Raw genomic sequence first — 24,100 nt, forward strand, 5'->3', positions numbered from 1 at the left:
GGCCGGTCAGCCTGTCCTTTCCAGATACCCAAGATGAAGGAGCCACCCTCCTCATCAGTCTCTACTGCACTGTTTCTTTTCTTTGTAATAATTATTACTATCTGCAATTATCTTACTTCCCTGGGTGTGCCTGTCTGCCTCGACTCATTTCCACAAAGGATTTCCTTTCATTTACCATCATATTCCTGGCCCTTAGCAGTGGTATATCAGACCCTGCATAGGTATTTCTCATGAGGGCCTTCACACCATCACCTGTTGCACTTCCCTCTCTAGCATTCCCGAGCTTGTCATAACGGGCACCTTCAGTCACAGTGAAATACACAAATCTCTTCCCTCCCTATGCCTCAGAGCCAGATGACTCCACAACATCAGATGATGTGAGAAAATAATCTACATTAGTTTGCCCACTTCCTCACCTTCTTCCCTCAACCTCACTTCTATTAGTATCTTCATGATAGTAAGGGAATAAGTACCACTCAGGCTGGATTTTCCTGATTTTTTTAAAGGTTTTATCCTTGCAAAATTCTCCTCCTTGGCTTTCAGTGATATCGTATCTTCCTGGTTTTCCTCTACCACTTTGATGCTTTTATTTTAGTATCCTTTGGGATTTCTCCTACTCCTGCCTATTCAATGACATTACTCAGGACTCTGCCCTTGGCTCCCCTCACATTTAATTCTAAACATTCTCTGGTGGGTTCTATTTCTATGGCTTTGATTATTGTCTATTAAGCTAGAGGGAACAGATGCACAGAAAAATACAAGGATTAAATATTTTCCAGAGTGTATCATTAACTAAAATAAAACAGATCCAATGTCCTATGGGAGAAATAACAGTCTTACATCCTTAGATGGACTACATTTAGCAAAAGCTCAAAAGCTGAAAAGGAAAAAGATCATTTCAGTAAAGAGTAGGATATGAATTCACCTGGGAATCGCCAGTTAGTGAGTCATATTCCATTTTCTCCTTGATGCTCCCCTTCTGGAGGACAGAATCCTTGCAGGATAGCTCTGAGAAAGATGAAAGAAAACAGGGAGACAAGATTTGTCCTGGAGAAACATTTAATGATTATAGTAGTAGTAGTTCTAACATGCTCTTCATAGGAATCATCTTCAGAGCTTTGGAAAAATAACGATGTCAGGCCCTACCAGCAATCAGAATCTCCAACAGTGGGGCTCAGATATTACAGTTTTTTTAAAAACTCTAAAAATGATTCTGATACTCTACCAGAGGTTGAGAAATATTGGATCAGGGTGAAGAAGGCCAAACTAATATTTTGAGGCTTCATCTGTGGTTGTAGCAGATTCCAAAAAATAACTTGAATTCTGTCCTAACTAAAGTCTACAGCTTTGCAGTAAGTTTTGACATTGAAAGTATGCATCCTTAACTTTTATTCTTTGTCAAGGCTGTTGTGAGTATTTGGAGTCCTTTGTATTTTCATATGAACTTTAGGAGCAGCTTGTCTGTTTCTACAAAAAAAGGTAACTGGAGTTTTGCTATGAATTGCATTCGAACCTGCAGAGTGCTTTATGGAGTATTATCATCTTTTTTTTTTTTTAAAAGATTTTATTTATTTATTTGACAGACAGAGAGAGGCAGGCAGAAAGAAAGCGGGAAGCAGGCTCCCCGCTGAGCAAAGAGCCTGACATGGGGCTCGATCCCAGGACCCTGGGATCATGACCTGAGCCAAAGGAAGATGCTCTAACCCACTAAGCCACCCAGGCGCCCCTGGAGTATTATCATCTTAACAACATTAAGTCACCCAATACATGAACACAGTTTAATAGACAATATTATTTATTAGAGAGAGTACATGTGTTTAATAGACAAGTTTAATAGACAATAATCAAAGCCATAGAAATAGAGCCCACCAGAGAATGTTTAGAATTAAATGTGAGGGGAGCCAGGCTGTCTTTTTAAAATTATTATTTTTAAATTATTTTTTAATGAATAAAAAAACAGATAGGTAACCCAGTTTCAGGGATATCAAGGGCTGCTGATGGGCTCTGCAGGTTTCTTTGGGTACTAAAACGGCAGTAGGTGTGAACTCTGAACCAGTCGTCTTCCTTTCGACCTGTGGATACTGGGATAGGCAGTTGTAAATAAATGCCTTATGGCTTTTGCTATGAAATCTTAAAAAAAAAAAATCAGGGGTGCCTGGGTGGCTCAGTGGGTTAAGCCGCTGCCTTCGGCTCAGGTCATGATCTCAGAGTCCTGGGATCGAGTCCCGCATCGGGCTCTCTGCTCAGCAGAGAGCCTGCTTCCCTCTCTCTCTCTGCCTGCCTCTCCATCTACTTGTGATTTCTCTCTGTCAAATAAATAAATAAAATCTTTAAAAAAAAAATCATATAAAAGTGACCTAGGCATTTTAAACCCATGTTGTTCAGGGATAAACTGCCTAAGAACAGATCACATGACAGTAAAGATAGCTTTACTTCTTCCTTTCCAATTAGGATATTTTTTAGTTGTACTAGCTAGTACCTCCAGTATAATGTTGAACAGAAGTGGCCAGAGTGGGCATCCTTGTCTTGCTCCTTATTCTAAGGGCAAAGCTTTCAGTCTTTAACCATTAGGTAAGATGCTTCCTATAGATTTTTCATAGATGCCCTTTATCCGGTAAAAGCAATTTCCTTCTAATCCTAGTATGTAAGTGCTTTTATCATGAAAGGGCATTGGATTCTGTCAAATGCTTTTTCTGTATCAAGAGGACCTTGTGGGTACCTGGGTGACTCAGTATGTTAAGTGTCTACCTTCAGCCCAGGTCATGATCTCGGGGTCCTGGGACTGAGTCCCACAACAGGCTCCTTGCTTAGCGGGGAGTCTGCTTCTCCCTCAGCCTCTCCCTCTGCCCCTCTCCCCAACTTGGGCACGCATGCACTCTCTCTAATAAATAAAATCTTATTTAAAAAAAATAAAAAAGAGGACCTTGTGATTTTCCCCGATTAGAATGTATAATATTTATTTTCATATGTTGAACCATCCTGTATTCCTGGGAAAAATCCCATTTGGTCATGGTGTATTATCCTCTTAATATGCTGCTGGATGTCGCTTGCTGGTTTTCTTTTCTTGTGAGGTCTTCGCCTGGCTTTGGCATTAGGTTAAAACTCATCATCAATAAGTTAGGAAGTCTTTTTTTTTTCTTTGGTCGGTGTAGTTAAGTCTTTGTCAATTTTATTTTTTCAAATGACCCACTTTGTTTCATTGATCCTGTTGTTTTTCTATCCTCTATTTCATTTATCTCTGCCTAATCTTTTTTAAAATTTCTACATATTGGTCCCGGACTGTGCCCGCGGCCGCGCAGGGAGGAGTCAAGATGGCGGAGAAGTAGCAAGCTGAGACTGCTTCAGCTAGCCGGAGATCAGCTAGATAGCTTATCTAAAGATTGCAAACACCTGAAAATCCATCGGCAGATCGAAGAGAAGAAGAACAGCAATTCTGGAAACAGAAAAACAACCACTTTCTGAAAGGTGTTTTCTTTTTTAAAAAATTCTTTTCTTTTCTTTTTTTTTTTTTTTTTTTTTTTTTTTTTTTTTTTTTTTTTTTTTTTTTTTCTTTCTTCCTTTTTGAACCTCTTTTTATCCCCTTTCTCCCCACTCACGATTTTGGATCTCCTCTAATTTGGTTTAAAGCATATTTTCCTGGGGTTGTTGCCCACCCTTTTAGTATTTTACTTGCCCCTTCATTTACTCTTATCTGGACAAAATGACAAGACGTAAAAAATTCAACACAAAAAAAAGAACAAGAGGCAGTACCGAAGGCTAGGGACCTAATCAATACAGACATCGGTAATATGTCAGATCTAGAGTTCAGAATGACAATTCTCAAGCTTCTAGCCGGGCTCGAAAAAGGCATGGAAGATATTAGAGAAACCCTCTCGAGAGATATAAAAGCCCTTTCTGGAGAAATAAAAGAACTAAAATCTAACCAAGGTGAAATCAAAAAAGCTATTAATGAGGTGCAATCAAAAATGGAGGCTCTAACTGCTAGGATAAGTGAGGCAGAAGAAAGAATCAGTGATATAGAAGACCAAATGACAGAGAATAAAGAAGCTGAGCAAAAGAGGGACAAACAGCTACTGGACCACGAGGGGAGAATTCGAGAGATAAGTGACACCATAAGACGAAACAACATTAGAATAATTGGGATTCCAGAAGAAGAAGAAAGTGAGAGGGGAGCAGAAGGTATACTGGAGAGAATTATTGGGGAGAATTTCCCCAATATGGCAAAGGGAACGAGCATCAAAATTCAGGAGGTTCAGAGAATGCCCCTCAAAATCAATAAGAATAGGACCACACCCCGTCACCTAATAGTAAAATTTACAAGTCTCAATGACAAAGAGAAAATCCTGAAAGCAGCCCGGGGAAAAGAAGTCTGTAACATACAATGGTAAAAATATTAGATTGGCAGCTGACTTATCCACAGAGACCTGGCAGGCCAGAAAGAGCTGGCATGATATTTTCAGAGCACTAAACGAGAAAAACATGCAGCCAAGAATACTATATCCAGCTAGGCTATCATTGAAAATAGAAGGAGAGATTAAAAGCTTCCAGGACAAAACAACAACTGAAAGAATTTGCAAATACCAAACCAGCTCTACAGGAAATATTGAAAGGGGTCCTCTAAGCAAAGAGAGAGCCTACAAGTGGTAGATCAGAAAGGAACAGAGACCATATACAGTAACAGTCACCTTACAGGCAATACAATGGCACTAAATTCATATCTCTCAATAGTTACCCTGAATGTGAATGGGCTAAATGCCCCTGTCAAAAGACACAGGGTATCAGAATGGATAAAAAAACAAAACCCATCTATATGTTGCCTCCAAGAAACACATTTTAAGCCCGAAGACACCTCCAGATTTAAAGTGAGGGGGTGGAAAAGAATTTACCATGCTAATGGACATCAGAAGAAAGCAGGAGTGGCAATCCTTATATCAGATCAATTAGATTTTAAGCCAAAGACTATAATAAGAGATGAGGAAGGACACTATATCATACTCAAAGGGTCTGTCCAACAAGAAGATTTAACAATTTTAAATATCTATGCCCCCAATGTGGGAGCAGCCAACTATATAAACCAATTAATAACAAAATCAAAGAAACACATCAACAATAATACAATGATAGTAGGGGACTTTAACACTCCCCTCACTGAAATGGACAGGTCATCCAAGCAAAAGATCAGCAAGGAAATAAAGGCCTTAAATGACACACTGGACCAGATGGACATCACAGATATATTCAGAATATTTCATCCCAAAGCAACAGAATACACATTCTTCTCTAGTGCACATGGAACATTCTCCAGAATAGATCACATCCTCGGTCCTAAATCAGGACTCAACCGGTATCAAAAGATTGGGATCATTCCCTGCATATTTTCAGACCACAATGCTCTAAAGCTAGAACTCAACCACAAAAGGAAGTTTGGAAAGAACCCAAATACATGGAGACTAAACAGTATCCTTCTAAAGAATGAATGGGTCAACCGGGAAATTAAAGAAGAATTGAAAAAAATCATGGAAACAAATGATAATGAAAATACAACGGTTCAAAATCTGTGGGACACAACAAAGGCAGTCCTGAGAGGAAAATATATAGCGGTACAAGCCTTTCTCAAGAAACAAGAAAGGTCTCAGGTACACAACCTAACCCTACACCTAAAGGAGCTGGAGAAAGAACAAGAAAGAAACCCTAAGCCCAGCAGGAGAAGAGAAATCATAAAGATCAGAGCAGAAATCAATGAAATAGAAACCAAAAAAAAACAATAGAACAAATCAACGAAACTAGGAGCTGGTTCTTTGAAAGAATTAATAAGATTGATAAACCCCTGGCCCGACTTATCAAAAAGAAAAGAGAAAGGACCCAAATAAATAAAATCATGAATGAAAGAGGAGAGATCACAACTAACACCAAAGAAATACAAACTATTATAAGAACATACTATGAGCAACTCTACGGCAATAAATTTGACAATCTGGAAGAAATGGATGCATTCCTAGAAACATATAAACTACCGCAACTGAACCAGAAAGAAATAGAAAGCCTGAACAGACCCATAACCAGTAAGGAGATAGAAACAGTCATTAAAAATCTCCAAACAAACAAAAGCCCAGGGCCAGACGGCTTCCCGGGGGAATTCTACCAAACATTTAAAGAAGAACTAATTCCTATTCTCCTGAAACTGTTCCAAAAAATAGAAATGGAAGGAAAAACTTCCAAACTCATTTTATGAGGCCAGCATCACCTTGATCCCAAAACCAGACAAGGATCCCACCCAAAAAAGAGAGCTATAGACCGATATCCTTGATGAACACAGATGCGAAAATACTCAACAAAATACTAGCCAATAGGATTCAACAGTACATTAAAAAGATTATTCACCACGACCAAGTGGGATTTATTCCAGGGCTGCAAGGTTGGTTCAACATCCGCAAATCAGTCAATGTGATACAACACATCAATAAAAGAAAGAACAAGAACCATATGATACTCTCAATAGATGCTGAAAAAGCATTTGACAAAGTACAACATCCCTTCCTGATCAAAACTCTTCAAAGTGTAGGGATAGAGGGCACATACCTCAATATCATCAAAGCCATCTATGAAAAAACCCACCGCAAATATCATTCTCAATGGAGAAAAACTGAAAGCTTTTCCGCTAAGGTCAGGAACACGGCAGGGATGTCCATTATCACCACTGCTATTCAACATAGTACTAGAGGTCCTAGCCTCAGCAATCAGACAACAAAAGGAAATTAAAGGCATCCAAATCGGCAAAGAAGAAGTCAAATTATCACTCTTCGCAGATGATATGATACTATATGTGGAAAACCCAAAAGACTCCACTCCAAAACTGCTAGAACTTATACAGGAATTCAGTAAAGTGTCAGGATATAAAATCAATGCACAGAAATCAGTTGCATTTCTCTACACCAACAGCAAGACAGAAGAAAGAGATATTAAGGAGTCAATCCCATTTACAATTGCATCCAAAACCATAAGATACCTAGGAATAAACCTAACCAAAGAGACACAGAATCTATACTCAGAAAACTATAAAGTACTCATGAAAGAAATTGAGGAAGACACAAAGAAATGGAAAAATGTTCCATGCTCCTGGATTGGAAGAATAAATATTGTGAAAATGTCTATGCTACCTAAAGCAATCTACACATTTAATGCAATTCCTATCAAAGTACCATCCATCTTTTTCAAAGAAATGGAACAAATAATGCTAAAATTTATATGGAACCAGAAAAGACCTCGAATAGCCAAATGGATATTGAAAAAGAAAGCCAACGTTGGTGGCATCACAATTCCGGACTTCAAGCTCTATTACAAAGCTGTCATCATCAAGACAGCATGGTACTGGCACAAAAACAGACACATAGATCAATGGAACAGAATAGAGAGCCCAGAAATAGACCCTCAAATCTATGGTCAACTAATCTTCGACAAAGCAGGAAAGAATGTCCAATGGAAAAAAGACAGCCTTTTCAATAAATGGTGCTGGGAAAATTGGACAGCCACATGCAGGAAAATGAAATTGGACCATTTCCTTACACCACACACAAAAATAGACTCAAAATGGATGAAGGACCTCAATGTACGAAAGGAATCCATCAAAATCCTTGAGGAGAACACGGGCAGCAACCTCTTCGACCTCTGCCGCAGCAACATCTTCCTAGGAACAACGCAAAAGGCAAGGGAAGCAAGGGAAAAAATGAACTACTGGGATTTCATCAAGATCAAAAGCTTTTGCACAGCAAAGGAAACAGTTAACAAAATCAAAAGACAACTGACAGAATGGGAGAAGATATTTGCAAACGACATATCAGATAAAGGACTAGTGTCCAGAATCTATAAAGAACTTAGCAAACTCAATACCCAAAGAACAAATAATCCAATCAAGAAATGGGCAGAAGACATGAACAGACATTTCTGCAAAGAAGACATCCAGATGGCGAACAGACACATGAAAAAGTGCTCCATATCACTCGGCATCAGGGAAATACAAATCAAAACCACAATGAGATATCACCTCACACCAGTCAGAATGGCTAAAATCAACAAGTCAGGAAATGACAGATGCTGGCGAGGATGCGGAGAAAGGGGAACCCTCCTACACTGTTGGTGGGAATGCAAGCTGGTGCAGCCACTCTGGAAAACAGCATGGAGGTTCCTCAAAATGTTGAAAATAGAACTGCCCTATGATCCAGCAATTGCACTATTGGGTATTTACCCTAAAGATACAAATGTAGTGATCCAAAGGGACACATGCACCCGAATGTTTATAGCAGCAATGTCCACAATAGCCAAACTATGGAAAGAACCTAGATGTCCATCAACAGATGAATGGATCAAGAAGATGTGGTATATATACACAATGGAATACTATGCAGCCATCAAAAGAAATGAAATCTTGCCATTTGCAACAACATGGATGGAACTAGAGCGTATCATGCTTAGCGAAATAAGTCAAGCAGAGAAAGACAACTATCATATGATCTCCCTGATATGAGGAAGTGGTGATGCAACATGGAGGCTTAAGTGGGTAGAAGAATAAATGAAACAAGATGGGATTGGGAGGGAGACAAACCATAAGTGACTCTTAATCTCACAAAACAAACTGAGGGTTGCCGGGGGGAGGGGGTTTGGGAGAAGGGGGTGGGATTATGGACATTGGGGAGGGTATGTGATTTGGTGAGTGCTGTGAAGTGTGTAAACCTGGTGATTCACAGACCTGTACCCCTGGGGATAAAAATATATGTTTATAAAAAATAAAAAATTAAAAAAAAAAAAAAAAAAAAAATTTCTACATATTTATGAATTTTCCAGATTTCCTTCTTTTAAAAAAAAATACTTTATTTATTTGACAGAGATAGAGTGCAAGAGTCCACAAGCAGGGGGAGAAGCAGAAGCAGAGGGAGAAGCAGGCTCCCCACTGAACAGGGAGCCCAATGTGAAGCTCCATTCTAGGACCCTGGGATCATGACCTGAGCCAAAGGCAGACCCTTAACCAACTGAGCCACTCAGGCGTCCCTTTAGAGTTCCTTCTATTATTGATTTCTAATTTCATTCTCTTGTGGTCAAAAAAGATACTTTGTATGATTTAAATGTTTAAATTAATTGTCACTTTTTTGCCTAACATTTGGTCTACCCTGGAAAATATTCCATGTGCATTTGAAAAGAATATACATTCTACTGTTGTTGGGTAGAGTGCTTATATATTTGTTAGGTCTAACTTGGTTATAGAGTAGTTAAAGTCTTCTGTTTCCTTTTTCGTCTCTCTTCCTGTTCTATCCACTAATGAAAGTGGGGTGCTTAAGTCTCCAGATTATTCTTGATCTATTTCTCCCTCATTTTTGTCAATTTCTGTGGGCCTGACTGTTTTAATTCTTGTTCATCACTGACTTACTTTTTTTAACTGATTTGTAACATCTATATTCTTGGTTGTGTGTACCCACTTAAGTCTGTTCCCTTAGCTTAGTGGTCAGCTACCTGGAATCAAAACAGAACAGAACAAAACAAAACAACCACAAACAAAAGTCATTTCCTAGTCTTTGCAGATGGGCTGCAGGTGTTGAGACTTGCCTTCAACACTTAGCCAGATAATTTTTCAACATTATCTTAGTCTTTAGTTTCTGTTTACGCAAAGCTTGAAGGTCAGCCAGAGGTGAGAGTTAAGTAAGGCCTTATCAGGTCCTTCTAAACATGTACCCTGCCTTCTACATCTCTAGGAGTATGTAAGAACTTTTCAAAAACCTTATTCCCCAAAGCATCTCATACCTCTCAGCCTTTCCTCCCAATCTTTTTGTGTTCACTATCTTAGGTGGGAGAGGCTAATACATTTCCCATTAAATGCTTTGACAAATGCTGCCCAGGTGGCCACTTCTGCCCTGGGAGAGTTCTGACTCAGATAAAACAAGGGAAAGCCCTTTGGGTGGGTTCTTTAGAGAGCCAAGACAGGTAAAACAAATTAAAAACCTTCTTCACTCCTCTATTACCTGGCAACCTCTCCTTTCCTTCTCAACCAGACTTCAAGAATAGTCTATAATCATTATCACATTCACACCTTCGCATCCATCTCTTTTTGGTGGTGGTGGTGGTGGGGAGTATGTATGTGATAGGGAGAATAAAAGACCCCAGAGATACACACCCCTAATCCTTGGATACACTGGCAAAAGGGATTCAGCAGATATGATTAAAGTTAAGGACCTTGAGAGATGAGGAATCACCCTTTATTATTTGGGTGATCACAATCTAATCACATGAATCCTAAAAAACAGGTTTCCCAGCTTTGGTCAGGGTAAGTGAGAGAGGGAGAGAAAGCAACCATGCTCTACTGAGCAAGTGCATGTACTGTGACAACAGAATGGAGAGTAAGAGGAAGCACTGTGGAAAGCACATGGCTCACCATTGCAAGCTTTGAAGAGGGGTGAAAGGAATCATGAGGTCCAAAAAGGAATGCAGTCCTATTGATGCCTTGATCTTTGTTCAGGGAGAGCCATTCTGGACTACTGATCTACAGACCTGTAGAATAATACATTCACTAACTTTGTGGTCATTTGTTATGGCAGCAATAGAAAACTAATATAACTAACTACCAAGCACCACCTCAACTCCTTCTCTAAAACTGTTCTAAAGCTTAACAATTACTTCATAATCAACAATTTCATTAAATTGCTTTCAATACTCATCTTTTTAAAGCTTTTTTAGAAAATATTTTATTTATTTATTTGAGAGAGAAAGAGAGAGAGAGAGCATGAGAAGAGGGAGGGTCAGAGGGAGGAGACTACCTGCCCAGCAGGGAGCATGTTGTGGGACTTGATACTGGGATTCCAGGATCATGAACTGAGCTCAACGCAGTCACTTAACCAACTGAGCCACCCAGGCACCCTCAAAACTCATCGTAATAGGGGAACCTTTTTGTCATACCAGTGCTGACACTCCCTTCTTGAATACTTCTCTTTTCCTAGCTCAAGATGCTAACATTTCCTGGTTCTCTAATGTCCCAGATTATGTTTTCTAGCCTGCTTACCTGGTTTTTCTTCTTCTGTTTAATCTTTTATTTCTTTTTCAAATAAGGACTAAATAAAGCAATAATATCATCACTCTCCTCAGCCAATAATTCCTTGTCAAATATCCAATCAACTGCCTCATGACTTATAAGGTTCACACACTCTCTTGATTTGTTACACATCTTTTACATTTAATTTCTAAATCTCTTGTCCGTATCACAACTTCCCCTTAAAATTATTTTGTTGTAGAGAGGTGCCTGGGTGGCTCATCTGGTTAAACGTACAACCTTTGGTTCCGGCTCAGGTCATGACCCCAGGCTCATGTTGGGCTCATGAGATGGAGCCCCATGTTGGGCTCCTGCTCAGTATGGACTCTGCTGGAGATTCTCTCTTCCTTTCTGCCTGCTTGCACATGTGTGCTCTCTCTAAATAAGCAAAATCTTTAAAAAAATAAAATTAGGGGCGCCTGGGTGGCTCAGTCATTTAAGCGTCTGCCTTCGGCTCAGGTCATGATCCCAGGGTTCTGGGATCGAGCCCCACATCAGGCTCCCTGCTTGGCACGCAGCCTGCTTCTCCCTCTCCCATGCCCCCTGCTTCTGTTCCCTCTCTTACCGTGTCTCTCTCTGTCAGATAAATAAATCTTTAAAAAAATAAATAAATCAAATCATTGTTTTAGAAACTAGATTATCTTACAGTTTCCCAGAGTTTAGATTTTACTAATGGCATTCCCATGATATGATTTAACATGTTCCTCCATCCTCTGTATTTCCTGTAATGGGCAGTTAGATCTATGACAGACCTTAAATACTGATGCTCCCTAACGATATGTATTTTTCCTACTTCTATTCATACCTGTAAATTTCCAAACCTATAGAGATCTCAAATTCAACATGCCACATAACTACTGTATAAATCCCCTCCCATAACATCTGCTACTTGTGCCCTATTCATGTGTGGCAGAACATGCACATTTACATCAAATCTTACCCCTACTCACATCTTATATGCAGCCCATAATTCCTTCAGGTTCAAATTCCTGTTTTCCCAATACTCCCACATTCTTTAACACCTCATCTATCTCAACTCATTTTCCTGTTTTCAGGGTCATCAGGTCTATCCCTTAAACAAGACACTGATAATTTCACAATTTCTGTGAAGATCCAGATAGCAACTATTCTGGGTTTTGCAGGCAATATAGTCTCTGCTATAGCCAATCAACTCTGCTCATGGCATGAAATCAACTGTAGACTAAAAGTAAATCAGTGGGCATGGCTGATTTTTATTGAAAAACACCCATGTATAACTGGACCCACACAGTTTAAAACCATGTTGTTCATGGGTCAACTCTATTAGCTTCAGGTGAACAACATAATGATTTAATATTTAATGTATATTACAAAATGATCACCAAAGTAACTCTGTTAACATCTGTCACCACATATAGTTACAAAAATTATTTTTTTGTAATGAGTGCTCTTAAGATCTAATGTTTGTTTTTGTTTTTTTTTTTTTTTAAGATTTTGTTTATTTGGGGCGCCTGGGTGGCTCAGTGGGCTAAAGCCTCTGCCTTCGGCTCAGGTCGTGATCCCAGGGCTCTGGGATGGAGCCCCGCATCGGGCTCTCTGCTCAGCGGGAAGCCTGCTTCCCCCCTCTCTCTCTGCTTGCCTCTCTGCCTACTTGTGATCTCTGTCTGTCAAATAAATAGACAAAATCTTAAAAAAAAAAATTTGTTTACTTATTTGACAGACAGGGATCACAAGTAGGCAGAGAGGCTGGCAGAGAGAGAAGGAAGCAGGCTCCCCTCGGAGCAGAGAGCCTGATGCGGGGCTCGATCCCAGGGCCCTGGAATCATGATCTGAGCTGAAGGCAGAGGCTTTAACCCACTGAGCCACCCAGGTGCCCCTTAAGATCTAATGTCTTAACAAATTTCAAATATGCAATACAGTATTATTGACTATAGTCACTATCCTGTACATTACATCCCCATGACTTATTTATTTTATACCTGGAAGTTTCTATACTTGTGACCCTCCACCCATTTTGCCCATCCTTCACCTCCGGCAACCAATCTGTTCTCTGTATGTACAAGCTAATTTTTCCTTTTTTTTTTTTTATTTCACATAAGGGTCAATAATAGTAATAATTCTATTGCCAATTTTCTACATTCTCACCTTCATCTTTAAGCATTTCAATCACTTCCTCTATGAGGGACACCACTTCTTTGCTGTTCTTTGGATGCTGTAAATTCACCCAAGTCCTGAGGTCTTCAGGGAGAATTGTCAGAAACTGTTCTAGCACCAACAGCTCTAGGATCTGCTGCTTTGTATGAACGTCTGGTCTCAGCCACTGAAGACAGAACTCCCAGAGTTGACTCAGGGCTTCATGAGGCCCAGACACTGCCAAATACTGGAAATGTCTGAACTTTTGACGAGAGGCCTCAGAGTTGTATGTTTCCATGACTGGAATGGATTCCTGCTGCCAGGACACTTCTGCTTTCAGGACTTCACTTTGTTCACGTTGAATCAGGTTTTGAGGTTTTGAGATAGCCATCAACTTGTTCAGAGGCTGCATCTTCCTAGACAGAACTCCCACTGTAGTTTGAATTTGTCTAACTGGAGGATTCTAGTAATTTTTGGGCTTGGGCTAAGCATTTGTGTACAATATATGTGCAATGTGATTTCAGCCAAGTTCTATCTCAATATGAGAAAAATTCCAGGAGCTTCAGCCAATAATCAGGTACCTGAGAGAATGAAAAAAGACACCAATATGACCTATATTTAATGAACACATATTAGCATAGTGTTAAAAGATATTATAATACAAATAATATTCTTAAAAATATAGGCCTCTCTGCCTACTTATGATTTCTGTCTGTCAAATAAATAAATAAATAAATCTAAAAAACAAAACAAAACAAAACAAAAAAGAAATGGTTAGAGAGCCAGGAAAAAACTCCATACCTATATGGTTAATTAATCTATGATAAGTGAGGCAAGCATGGGGAAAGGACAGCCTCTGCAATAAATGGTGCTGGAAAACTGGACAGCTACATGCAAAAGAATGAAACTGGACCACTTTCTTACACCATATACAAAAATAATCTCAAAATGATAAAATAAATAAAATAAGAGACCAGAAACCATAAAACTCATAACAGAAATAAAGGCAGTAGTTTCTCGGACATTAGCAACATGTCCGAGACCTTAGCAACACATTTATGTTGCTAAGAAAAACAAACACAAAAATAAACTATTGAGACTACATCAAAATAAAAAATTTTGCATGGTAAAGGAAACCATCAACAAAACAAAAAGGCAACCTACTGAATGGGAGAATATATTTGAAAATCACATATCTGATAGGCAGTTAATATCCAAAATATATAAAGAATATATACAACTTGAAACACACACACACAAATTCAATAAAAAAAATGGGCAGAGGACCTGAATAGACATTTTCCCAAAGAAGATATATGAATGGCTGATAGCTACATGAAAAGATGCTCAACATCACCAATCATCAGGAAATGCAAATCAAAACCACAATGAGCTATCATTTCAGACCTGTCATAAAATGTATCAAAAAGACAAGAAATAATAAGTGTTGGTAAGAATGTGGAGAAAAAGGAATCTTGTATACTGCTGGTGGGAATGTCAACTGGTGCAACCACTGTGGAAAACAATACAGAGGTTTGTCAAAAAATTAAAAACAGAAATAGGACATGATCCAGTAATTTCACCACTGGGTATTTCACTGAACAAAATGAAGACGGTAATTTAAAAAGATATACGTACCCCTATGTTTATTGAATTATTTACAATAGCTAAGATATGAAAGCAACCCAACATGAATGGATAAAGAAGAGGTAGTATACATATACAATGGGATATCACTCAGCCATAAAAAAAAGGATGAGATCTTGCTGTGTGCAACAACATGGATGGATCTAGAGGATATTACGCTAAGTGAAATAAGAGAGAAAAATAAATACCATACAATTTCACTTACATGTGGAATCTAAAAACCAAAACAAATGAACGAACAAACAAACCAAAAAGACTCTTAAATATGGTGGTTGCCAGAGTGGAGGTGAGTGGGGGGATATGAAAAATAAAGGGAATTAAGAAGTATAAATTTCAGTTACAAAATTAGTCACAGTGATGAGAAATACAGCATAAAGAATATATGTAGTAAACTGTAATAACCTATGATGACAGATGGTAACAACACTTATAGTGGTGAGCATTTTAAGCACTGTACAGAACTGCAGAATATGTTGTATACCTGAAACTAATATTGTATGCTAATTTTACTTCAATTAAAAAAAAGTACATTCCAAGATTATAATGATTAGGAGTTTTCATTTGTTAGGACTCACTATGGGAGAGTCTGCAATGTTCACTAAGGAAGTTATAGGCTCAACTGAACATTTAGGCTCAGAAGACTACACGGGCCATATTTGGTACTAATTCATTCAGAAGGCCACTGAAGAGAAAATACAACTTGCTAGCAGAGTAACTGGCATTGTTCTTCAGTGGGAGTCCTTATAGGGTATAGCCAAGTCAAGAGATCAACAGAGGTTGTGCAAAAAGCATATGGACTGAAAAGCCTTCCCAAAAGAGCCAGTATCTTTTTTTTTTTTAAAGATTTTATTCATTTATTTGACAGAGATCACAAGTAGGCAAAGAGGCAGGCAGAGAGAGAGGAGGAAACCCGATGTGGGACTCGATCCCAGGACCTTGGGATCATGACCTGAGCCGAAGGTAGAGGCTTTAACCCACTGAGCCACCCAGGTGCCGCTGAGCATCTCTTTTAACAACTCTGAACAGAACACTCATTGTTCCCCAAAGAGCTTGTCAAATTACAACAGTCATTACGCTAAGGGAAGTTCAGATACAGCTTTTCACCCAATTTACAATTCTCCAAGTATGGATGCAATTCAATTTTCAGCGTTCATTTTATCATGCTTCTCTAAGCCAGGGGTTTTCATGAGCAATTTGATACCAAGGAAATCTGACAATGTCTGGAGACAGTTTTAGCTGTCACAACTGGGGGCTCTTATAGGCATCCACTGAGAGAAGCCCAGGGAGCCTGCTAAACATCTTACAATGCACAAGACAGTGCTCTACAATGGAGAATTATCCAGCCCAAAGTGTCAGTAATTCCAAAGTAAAGAAACCCTGCTATAGAGGATACACAGTGACTAAGAGTACATACTTGGGAGTCATACTGACATGACGTTAAACACCAGCTGTACTAATTTAAGCAAATTATCTAACCAAACCTGAGTTTTCTCAACTGTAACATGGATATAAAAATACCTGTCTGATTGAATTATAGGGATTAAAAGAACACTCATCCACTTCTTGGCAGATAATATGCAATCAATATCCATGTTTTTTTTAAAGATTTATTTATTTATTTGACAGAGACAGATTACAAGTAGGCAGAGAGGCAGGCAGAGAGAGAGAGAGGAGGAAGTAGGCTCCCTGCTGAGCAGAGAGCCCGATGCAGGACTCGATCCCAGGACCCTGAGATCATGACCTGAGCCGAAGGCAGCGGCTTAACCCACTGACCCACCCAGGCACCCTATCAATATCCATTTTATTGAGTTTCTTAAAATCATAAATGGATGTTGAATTTTGTCAAATCATTTTTCTGCATCTATTGAAATTATGTGATTTTATTTTTCGTTTTCTTAATGTTGTGTATCGCATTGACTGATTTGCCGATATATTTGCATATCATATCTGGTAAGAGATTAATATCCAAAATATATAAAGAACTCCTACAACTTAATAACAAAAAAGAAACCTGATTTAAAAATAGGCAGAAGATTTTAATATTTTTCCAAAGACATTTGAACATTTTTCCAAAGAAAACATACAGATGGCCAACAGATACATAAAATATGCTCAACATCACTGATCATCAGGCAAAACCAAATCAAAACCACAATAAGGCATCACCCCACACCTGCAAGAATGATTATTATGAAAAAGACAAGACATAACAAGTGTTGCTGAGGATACAGAGAAAAAGGAACCCTTGTACACTGTTGATGGCGGTGTCAATTGGTACAACCACTCTGGAATAGTGTGGAGGTTCCTTAAAACAGTAAAATAGAACTACCCTATATCCAGCAACTCCACTTCTGGGTATTTTTCCAAAGAAAATGAAAACACTACGTGGGAAAGATATACACACCCTCATGTTCACTGCAGCACTGTTTACAATAGCCAAGATACGAAAACAACCTAAATGTCCATTGATAGATGAATGGATAAAGGAATTTATTTACACACACACACACACACACACACACACGAATATTATTCAGCTATAAAAAGAATAAAATCTTACCATTTGCAACAACATGATGTACTTTAAGGGAATTATGATGTGGAACAAAGTCAGAGAAAGAAAAATACTGTATGATTTTTCTTATATGTATAATCTTAAACAAAAATAAAAGTTCAGAGAACAGGGGCACCTGGGTGGCTCAGTGGGTTAAAGCCTCTGCCTTCAGCTCAGGTCATGATCCCAGGGTTGTGGGATCAAGCCCCGCATCGGGCTCTCTGCTCAGCAGGGAGCCTGCTTCCTCCTCTCTCTCTGCCTGCCTCTCTGCCTACTTGTGATCACTCTCTGTCAAATAAATAAATAAAATCTTAAAAAAAAAAAAAAGTTCAGAGAACAACCTGGTGGTTGCTAGAGAAGAGTGGTAGGTGGGAGGAATGGGTAAAGGGGGTCAAGGGTCTCCCAGATCTCAGATTTTAATACCATTCTTCAATACAAGGAACCATGGCTCCATGGAGAAACGACTTATTCTAGAACTGGAGCAAGAAATATACAAGATGAGGGTGCCTTGGTGGTTCAGTTGGTTAGGTGTCTGCATTTGGCTCAGGTCATGATCTCACACCAGGTTCCTGACTTGGCAGGAGGGGGGGTCCTTCTCCCTCTGCCTCTCCCTCTGTCCCTCTCCCCGACTTGTGCCGTCTCATTCTCTCAAAAAAAAAAAAAAAAAAATACACACACACACACACATATGGTGGGCTTGGAGCATCTTGAAGTGCTTGAATATAGATAAGAGCTCAAAAACCACTTACTGGGGAATGTACAAGGTAAAGAGGAGCCAAAGGAAAGAGCCATCAATGGCCAAAGCTGAAACAATATGAGCAATAACTGAAACTATAAAAATTAATACCCATAAGCTACACTAATATACATGACTGACTCAACCAATAAATAAATGGGGGGAAAAAAAGACCAATCTCTCATGCAGAATTCCAAATAATTTGTGTAGATACTCAGCCTTCCAGGAGGAAGAGCATAACTCTCCATCCCTTGAGATTGGGCTCTGCATAGTGAATCCCTTCCAGAGTAAATATGGGAAGAAGGAAAAAGAATAAATTTATAGTGGAGAAACTTAAAAAATATACTTCAGCCACGTGATCAGAGTTAAAATCAATAATGACAGGTCATGTTACAGTGTGTCCCTCTGAGATGATGTGGTAGAAAGATTTGCCTTCCCAAAACCCATAACCCCAGTCTAATCATGAGAAATTCTAACAAATTCTAATAGATGGGTTTCCTACAGTATACCTGACCAGTACTCCTCAAAACTATAAAGGTCATTAAAAACAAGTCTCAGAAACTGTCACAGCAAAGTCGACCCTAAGGAGATATGACAACTAAATGTAATATGACATCCTGGATGGGATGCTGAATCAGAAAAAGGACATTAGGCAAAAATCAAAGAAGTATGATTTAAGTATGGACTTCAGTTATCTAATTCAGTATGTTAATTAGATCTGTTAATTATATCTAATTAACATACTGATTTGCTACTAATCGGGGAAATGGGTATGTGGTATATGCAAACACTTTGTACTATATTCTCGATTTTTCTTTAAGTCTGAAATTGTTGTAAAATAAAATTTTTATTAAAAAAATTAAAAGACACTTGCCTGATGTATAGAGATTCAAAAGGATGTGTGGTAAATTTATGAAACAATTAGGGAGCCATTTAGTAAAACAGGATGAGATTAAGGTAAATTCTAAAATGGTTTAAGAGACAGGCAATCTTGGGGCACCTGGGTGGCTCAGTGGGTTAAGCCTCTGCCTTCAGCTCGGGTCATGATCTCAGGGTTCTGGGATCAAGCCCCACACCGGGCTCTCTGCTTGGCGGGGAGCCTACTTCCCCCTCTCTCTGCCTACTTGTGATCTTTCTCTCTCTCTCTATCAAGTAAATAAATCTTAAAAAAAAAAAAGAGAGAGACAGGCAATCTTGATTGGAAGGAGTAAAGAACAAAAAGGGATACTTCATTGAACTAGTGATATGATAGACAAATCTAAAAGTCTCTTCCAAAATGCTGAGATAAGGGAGAACAAAATCTTATGGTGAAAAGCAAATTAAAATTGTTTTCTACAGTTTCTTAAAAACTGTTTCTCTCCATTCGCCATCTTGTACAGATGTATTGGCACCATTTATACACTCATTAGTACCCCCATTATATCTCCACCAGACACAGAACTAAGTGTATCAAGTGAAGGAAGATTTTGAGATCCAACACAAACCTTCTCTAAGCTTATGGAAAGCATAGTTCATTAAAAAAGAAAAAAGAAAAAAAGTTTCAAAGTGCTACAGAGGTATCATGGGGTCCCACCAAAGAATAAACTATATGCCCACTTTTTAAATTACTATCAAGGGAGAAAGAAGGAAAAAAAGATCACAGGCAAATGATAAAAATAAAATGAAACACCAAGGAAGCACAGAAACTTAAAAAATTAAAGGTAGAAATAGTAACAATGATATCCACTGTAATAGTAAATGTACTGGATAAATAATTTCACTGTATAAACACTCAAAAGACATCCAAAACAAAAGAACTGGAAAGAGGAAAATAAAGGGATGATTTAAAACATAATAAACAGGGGTGCCTGGGTGGCTCAGTGGGTTAAAGCCTCTGCCTTCAGCACAGGTCAAGATTCCCTGTCCTGCCATGGTATGGAGCCCCATATCTGGCTCTCTGCTCGGCAGGGAGCCTGCTTCCCCTTCTCTCTCTGCCTGCCTCTCCGCCTACTTGTGATCTCTCTCTCTATCACATAAATAAATAAAATCTTAAAAAAATAATAAACAATTATGCAGGCATATAAATACATGAAAGTAGATGAAAAGGAAACTTTAAATGACTGAAGGTACAACTTATAATCAAATAGGACTTGTTAAATGTACCAATAACATAATTGGAATGTATTTATTGCAAAATCCTCAGAAAACAAAAGATGAAATCAACACTCTCCCCCACCCCCAGGAAATGGGACAGACTAAGGCAACTTTCTAAATCCTAAACACATAAACTAAAATTAAGTAATAATATGGTATACATGAAATGTGCTTAGTGATATGTAAAACACGACAATGCAGTTTCTATTTCAGCAGCTATGAAAATATTTGCAAAAGTTACTATATCACTTACAAAAAACCTCAAATACAAAGTATCTACCAGTGCTACGAACCACACTTACTATCAGAATGAAACCTAGAATTTAACACAAGCAAAAAACATTCTCAACTAATTTGAAACTTAAACTTTGCATCAAAGTACAACTCAAATGAAAACCAATAAAAACATTGGACATCAAAATCCATAGAGCACAGCTTAAGTTCCACCGTTAGGCAACGTCAAAGACTTACAACCATATTTAAACAAGAATGAAATGAATTAAACATTCTACTCAAAGTGAGAAAAAGCAAGAAAATATACTGGGAATTTATATCTTAAAATATAAATTAATACCTCACTCGGTATCAGTAATTATAGTACTAGGAGGACAGAGATGTTCAGGAGGACATCTCTGAGGAGGATTTCCAAAAGGGACAGTCTGGATAATAGAAGGTCCAAGGAATGGCTGTGACTGCGAGAAGCTTCAGCGGTCTGTGAGCGACGCACCCTGGAATAAACGTCAAGAACGCTTCGCGTTTAGACTCTGAAGTACTGAGGACGCCCTTCAGGACGATGGTGGCAGTCCGAAAACGAAGAGCTGAGAGTGGGAGCTAGGACCGCGGGACGGGAGGGCTCAGAGGGCGCCCGTGACAGGAATCCGGAGCGTTAACCACCCACGTGACACAGGTTCCAGCGCTTCAGAGCGCTGAGGAAACTGCACACGTGCCAGCTGTGCGCCGGCAGTATCTGTGGGCAAACAGGGTCGTTCACACCAAACCGCGGAGAGGCAGCTTGTGGTAAAAAGAACCGGTCGAAACCGGCGCTGTTAAGGGGCGCAGAAAACAGTCTGCTAAGGAAGCGTCTGAAAGTAAGACAGATGCCGCGAAGTTTCACTGTTTCGAGGACTGGTAGGAACGGTAAGGAAAGAAAGCAAGCTGGAAGGTCGTCTTCTCCAGTTTCTTTTCCAGCTGATCGATCCAGCCTTCTTCTGTCCGAGACGGATCAATACCAGTTATTCCCTAACCCACTGACGAAGCCACTGGGCCCAGGTCGAGCGCCTGGAGGCTGAAGCCCCGTCACCGAATGCAAGAGGGGCCGGCTAAACGCTGCCGATCGCCGCTCTGCCGAGCCCTGACTTCCTTCCGCAGCCCGCGCCCGCCCCGCTCCCGAGCCCCCCGCCAGGTGGGCCCCCAGAGACTGCGGAGCGCCGCGCCAGCTGCGAGCCAGCCGACGCCACCCGGCGGGATTTCCCTTTCCCCACACCCGCGTCCTCACCGCCCGCTGACCCGGTGATACCTGCGGGCACCGCTCGCAGCAGGGGGAGGCTCCGTTCAGTCACAGCCGGGCTCGTTTCCGCCAGGACCCGCGGGGGCCGCGGGCGTCGCGGGCGGAGGAAGCCGGCGTGGGTAGTCGCACCACAGCCAGAAAGTCGTAGCCACACCCGGCCCTTACACGCCGCCAGCCGACTGGCGTCTCAGAAAAAGCCAAGGCGCCGCCCCGACGCACGCACGCGCACGGGCCTTGGAAGGAGCCCCCATCAGCCCCCGCGGCTCCAGTCCGCGGTCCTGGCTGGGGGCTTCTTCCAGTCCCGCCCCCTACTCCAGACCCCGCCCACCCCGGAGACTGGCGTCCACCCCTAGTGCCAGGAACGGGTGGTTGGGGGCCTTGGTCAGGGTAGAGGTGAGGGTGAGGGGCAGGGAGAATGGACTATCAAACAGGCTTAGCTTCCCCCATCCCATCAGGGAGAACGGGCCAACATCTTCCCCACCTTCTCCGTGCCACCACCACCCCATTTGCATGGAACCAAAAAACATGGCAGAACTTTGAAATGATACCAGTTTGTAGAAAACATGGTTTTCACTGATTGATGCACTCATTCATTGCTTCTGTTTTGCAGCCAAGTAAAACGTCTCGCGGAAGGCCATGGGTTCAGTTTTGGCTTGTTGAGGATGAAATACTTTGTGCCGTCCAAGAAGCATTATCAAGTAGACATATAGAGAGAGGTGTCTGGAGCCTCGAGGTGTCTCGGGCCAGCGGTATAAAATTTGTGTTAATTCTGGGTGACAGTTGAGGTTATGGGTGAGGACAACGTTGCAGAAGGAAAGAGAAAAAGAGAAAATACTAAAAGGAAAGAGTCCAGAGGAAGCCCCAGAGGAAGAGCTCAGTCTAGTAAATCAGGAAGAGCCTCCCTGGAACAGAGCTTTAAATCTAGAGGACGAGTTAAACAGCTAAAACAATAAGGGGAGTAGATGTTTTTTTACTGACCTCCTCTTCTTATGCTTCAATAATCAGAGGGCCATTAGTAAGTTATTACAGAATTATGGATGATATTTTCCAAGACTGGGGATAGGGTGTGTGCTATGAATTGTATGTGATGAGGATGACCTTTATACGAGTCATACTAAAGTTGCCAGACAAAATCAAAACTTTAACTTGTAAGGTTGCCAGTAAATTAGTCTCAAACATGTTCTACAGCCAATTAAAGAGCAGAGAAATGGAAAAGGCACAAAGTAGGAAGGAAGATGAGCAGATGGAAAAGGCACAAAGTAGGAAGGAAGATGAGCAGCCTTTCTCTCACACCTTATAGATTCAATGTTTCTGACCATATGCCTTCACAGGTGCACTGAAGCACTGACTGCTGTGTAACCGAACAGGGTAATTGTCAAGTTGCAGTCGCTTCACCAACGCTCCAGATATTTTTTTAACAGAACAACTTGTAAGGTTTCTCTCAATGTATAACTTTCACTGAAAAGATAAAGGACTCTGAAGCTTTCTGGGACTTGATCCTTGAGATGCACGAGATCGTTTGCTACAACTCCATTTCCATGTAGCATCATGACATCCAGATATTCTGAATTAAAAGCTATCTGTATTTCTTTAAGAAAAAATACAGAGAAAACTTACTTGAGCCAATGTTTCCTAGACCACATATTACTGATGTGGCAAATTTTTGTTGATGAGCTAATATGGGGCAGACACTGCAGTAGCAGTGGGGAATACGTTAGTAACACAATCAGATGAGAATATCCTAATGCCCAACAGAAGCATTCCCTGTGCGATGCTATTGTACCTCTCCACTCAACATTCTGTGTCCTACACATCCTCAGAATATTGTGTTACGTTGATTATGAGTTACACTGGTCAGTCTGAATCTGTAGGTAGTCAGGACATTAGTGGGGGTGGTTTGGTGTCATAGGCCATGTGTAGTGAACATTTGTCAATTTTTGGCTTCTGATCATTTGAGTACCCTTTCCATATGTATAGTCATCTGGGAGTCTTGGACTAGTTAGAACCTGTATCCTCCATACAAGCTGAATCCATTTAAAATTCACTTTCTTTGTCTTCACTGCAGTTAAGGTGTAGCATGTAACTTGGACTCCATCAATTAGATACTCTCAGTCTAGTGTTTGAATTGGGAAGTAGTGAGATGAAAAAGCAAGGAGAGCAAACAGTTTCTTTTCTTTTTTAGAAATAGACTTTATTTTGTAGATTTGTTGTAGACTTACAGAGAAACTGAGAAGTACCCTGAGTCCTCATATACCCACTTTTCCCTTTATTAACACCTTATATTATAATTACGGTATTTGTTACAAAAAGAAAATCAACTTGATCCCCTATTATTTTTAACGA

The 24,100-nt window shown here is 40.1% G+C and overlaps 1 protein-coding gene across 3 annotated transcripts in view; it reads right to left on the bottom strand.

Moving 5' to 3' along the window:
• The window catches only part of LOC101680281 (zinc finger protein 215), a 104,874-nt gene extending 82,848 nt beyond the window's left edge, over positions 1 to 22,026 (bottom strand). The window contains exons 1-3 of one of the 3 annotated variants that reach the window (XM_045065871.1): positions 21,767 to 22,026; positions 13,193 to 13,761; positions 926 to 1,008 (exon numbers count right to left, since the gene is read on the bottom strand). In XM_045065871.1, coding sequence (XP_044921806.1) covers positions 926 to 1,008; positions 13,193 to 13,592 — 483 coding nt within the window. In that variant the 5' untranslated portion in view covers positions 13,593 to 13,761; positions 21,767 to 22,026. Of the gene's footprint in view, positions 1 to 925; positions 1,009 to 13,192; positions 13,762 to 21,766 lie in introns of those variants that run through there. The other 2 variants (XM_004780178.3, XM_045065869.1) reach the window with 2 other exon arrangements.
• Positions 22,027 to 24,100: the final 2,074 nt, after the last annotated feature.

This window comes from Mustela putorius, unplaced genomic scaffold (genome assembly GCF_011764305.1).
Source record: "Mustela putorius furo isolate JIRA1106 unplaced genomic scaffold, ASM1176430v1.1 tig00003859_pilon_pilon_pilon, whole genome shotgun sequence".
NCBI lineage: Eukaryota > Metazoa > Chordata > Mammalia > Carnivora > Mustelidae > Mustela > Mustela putorius.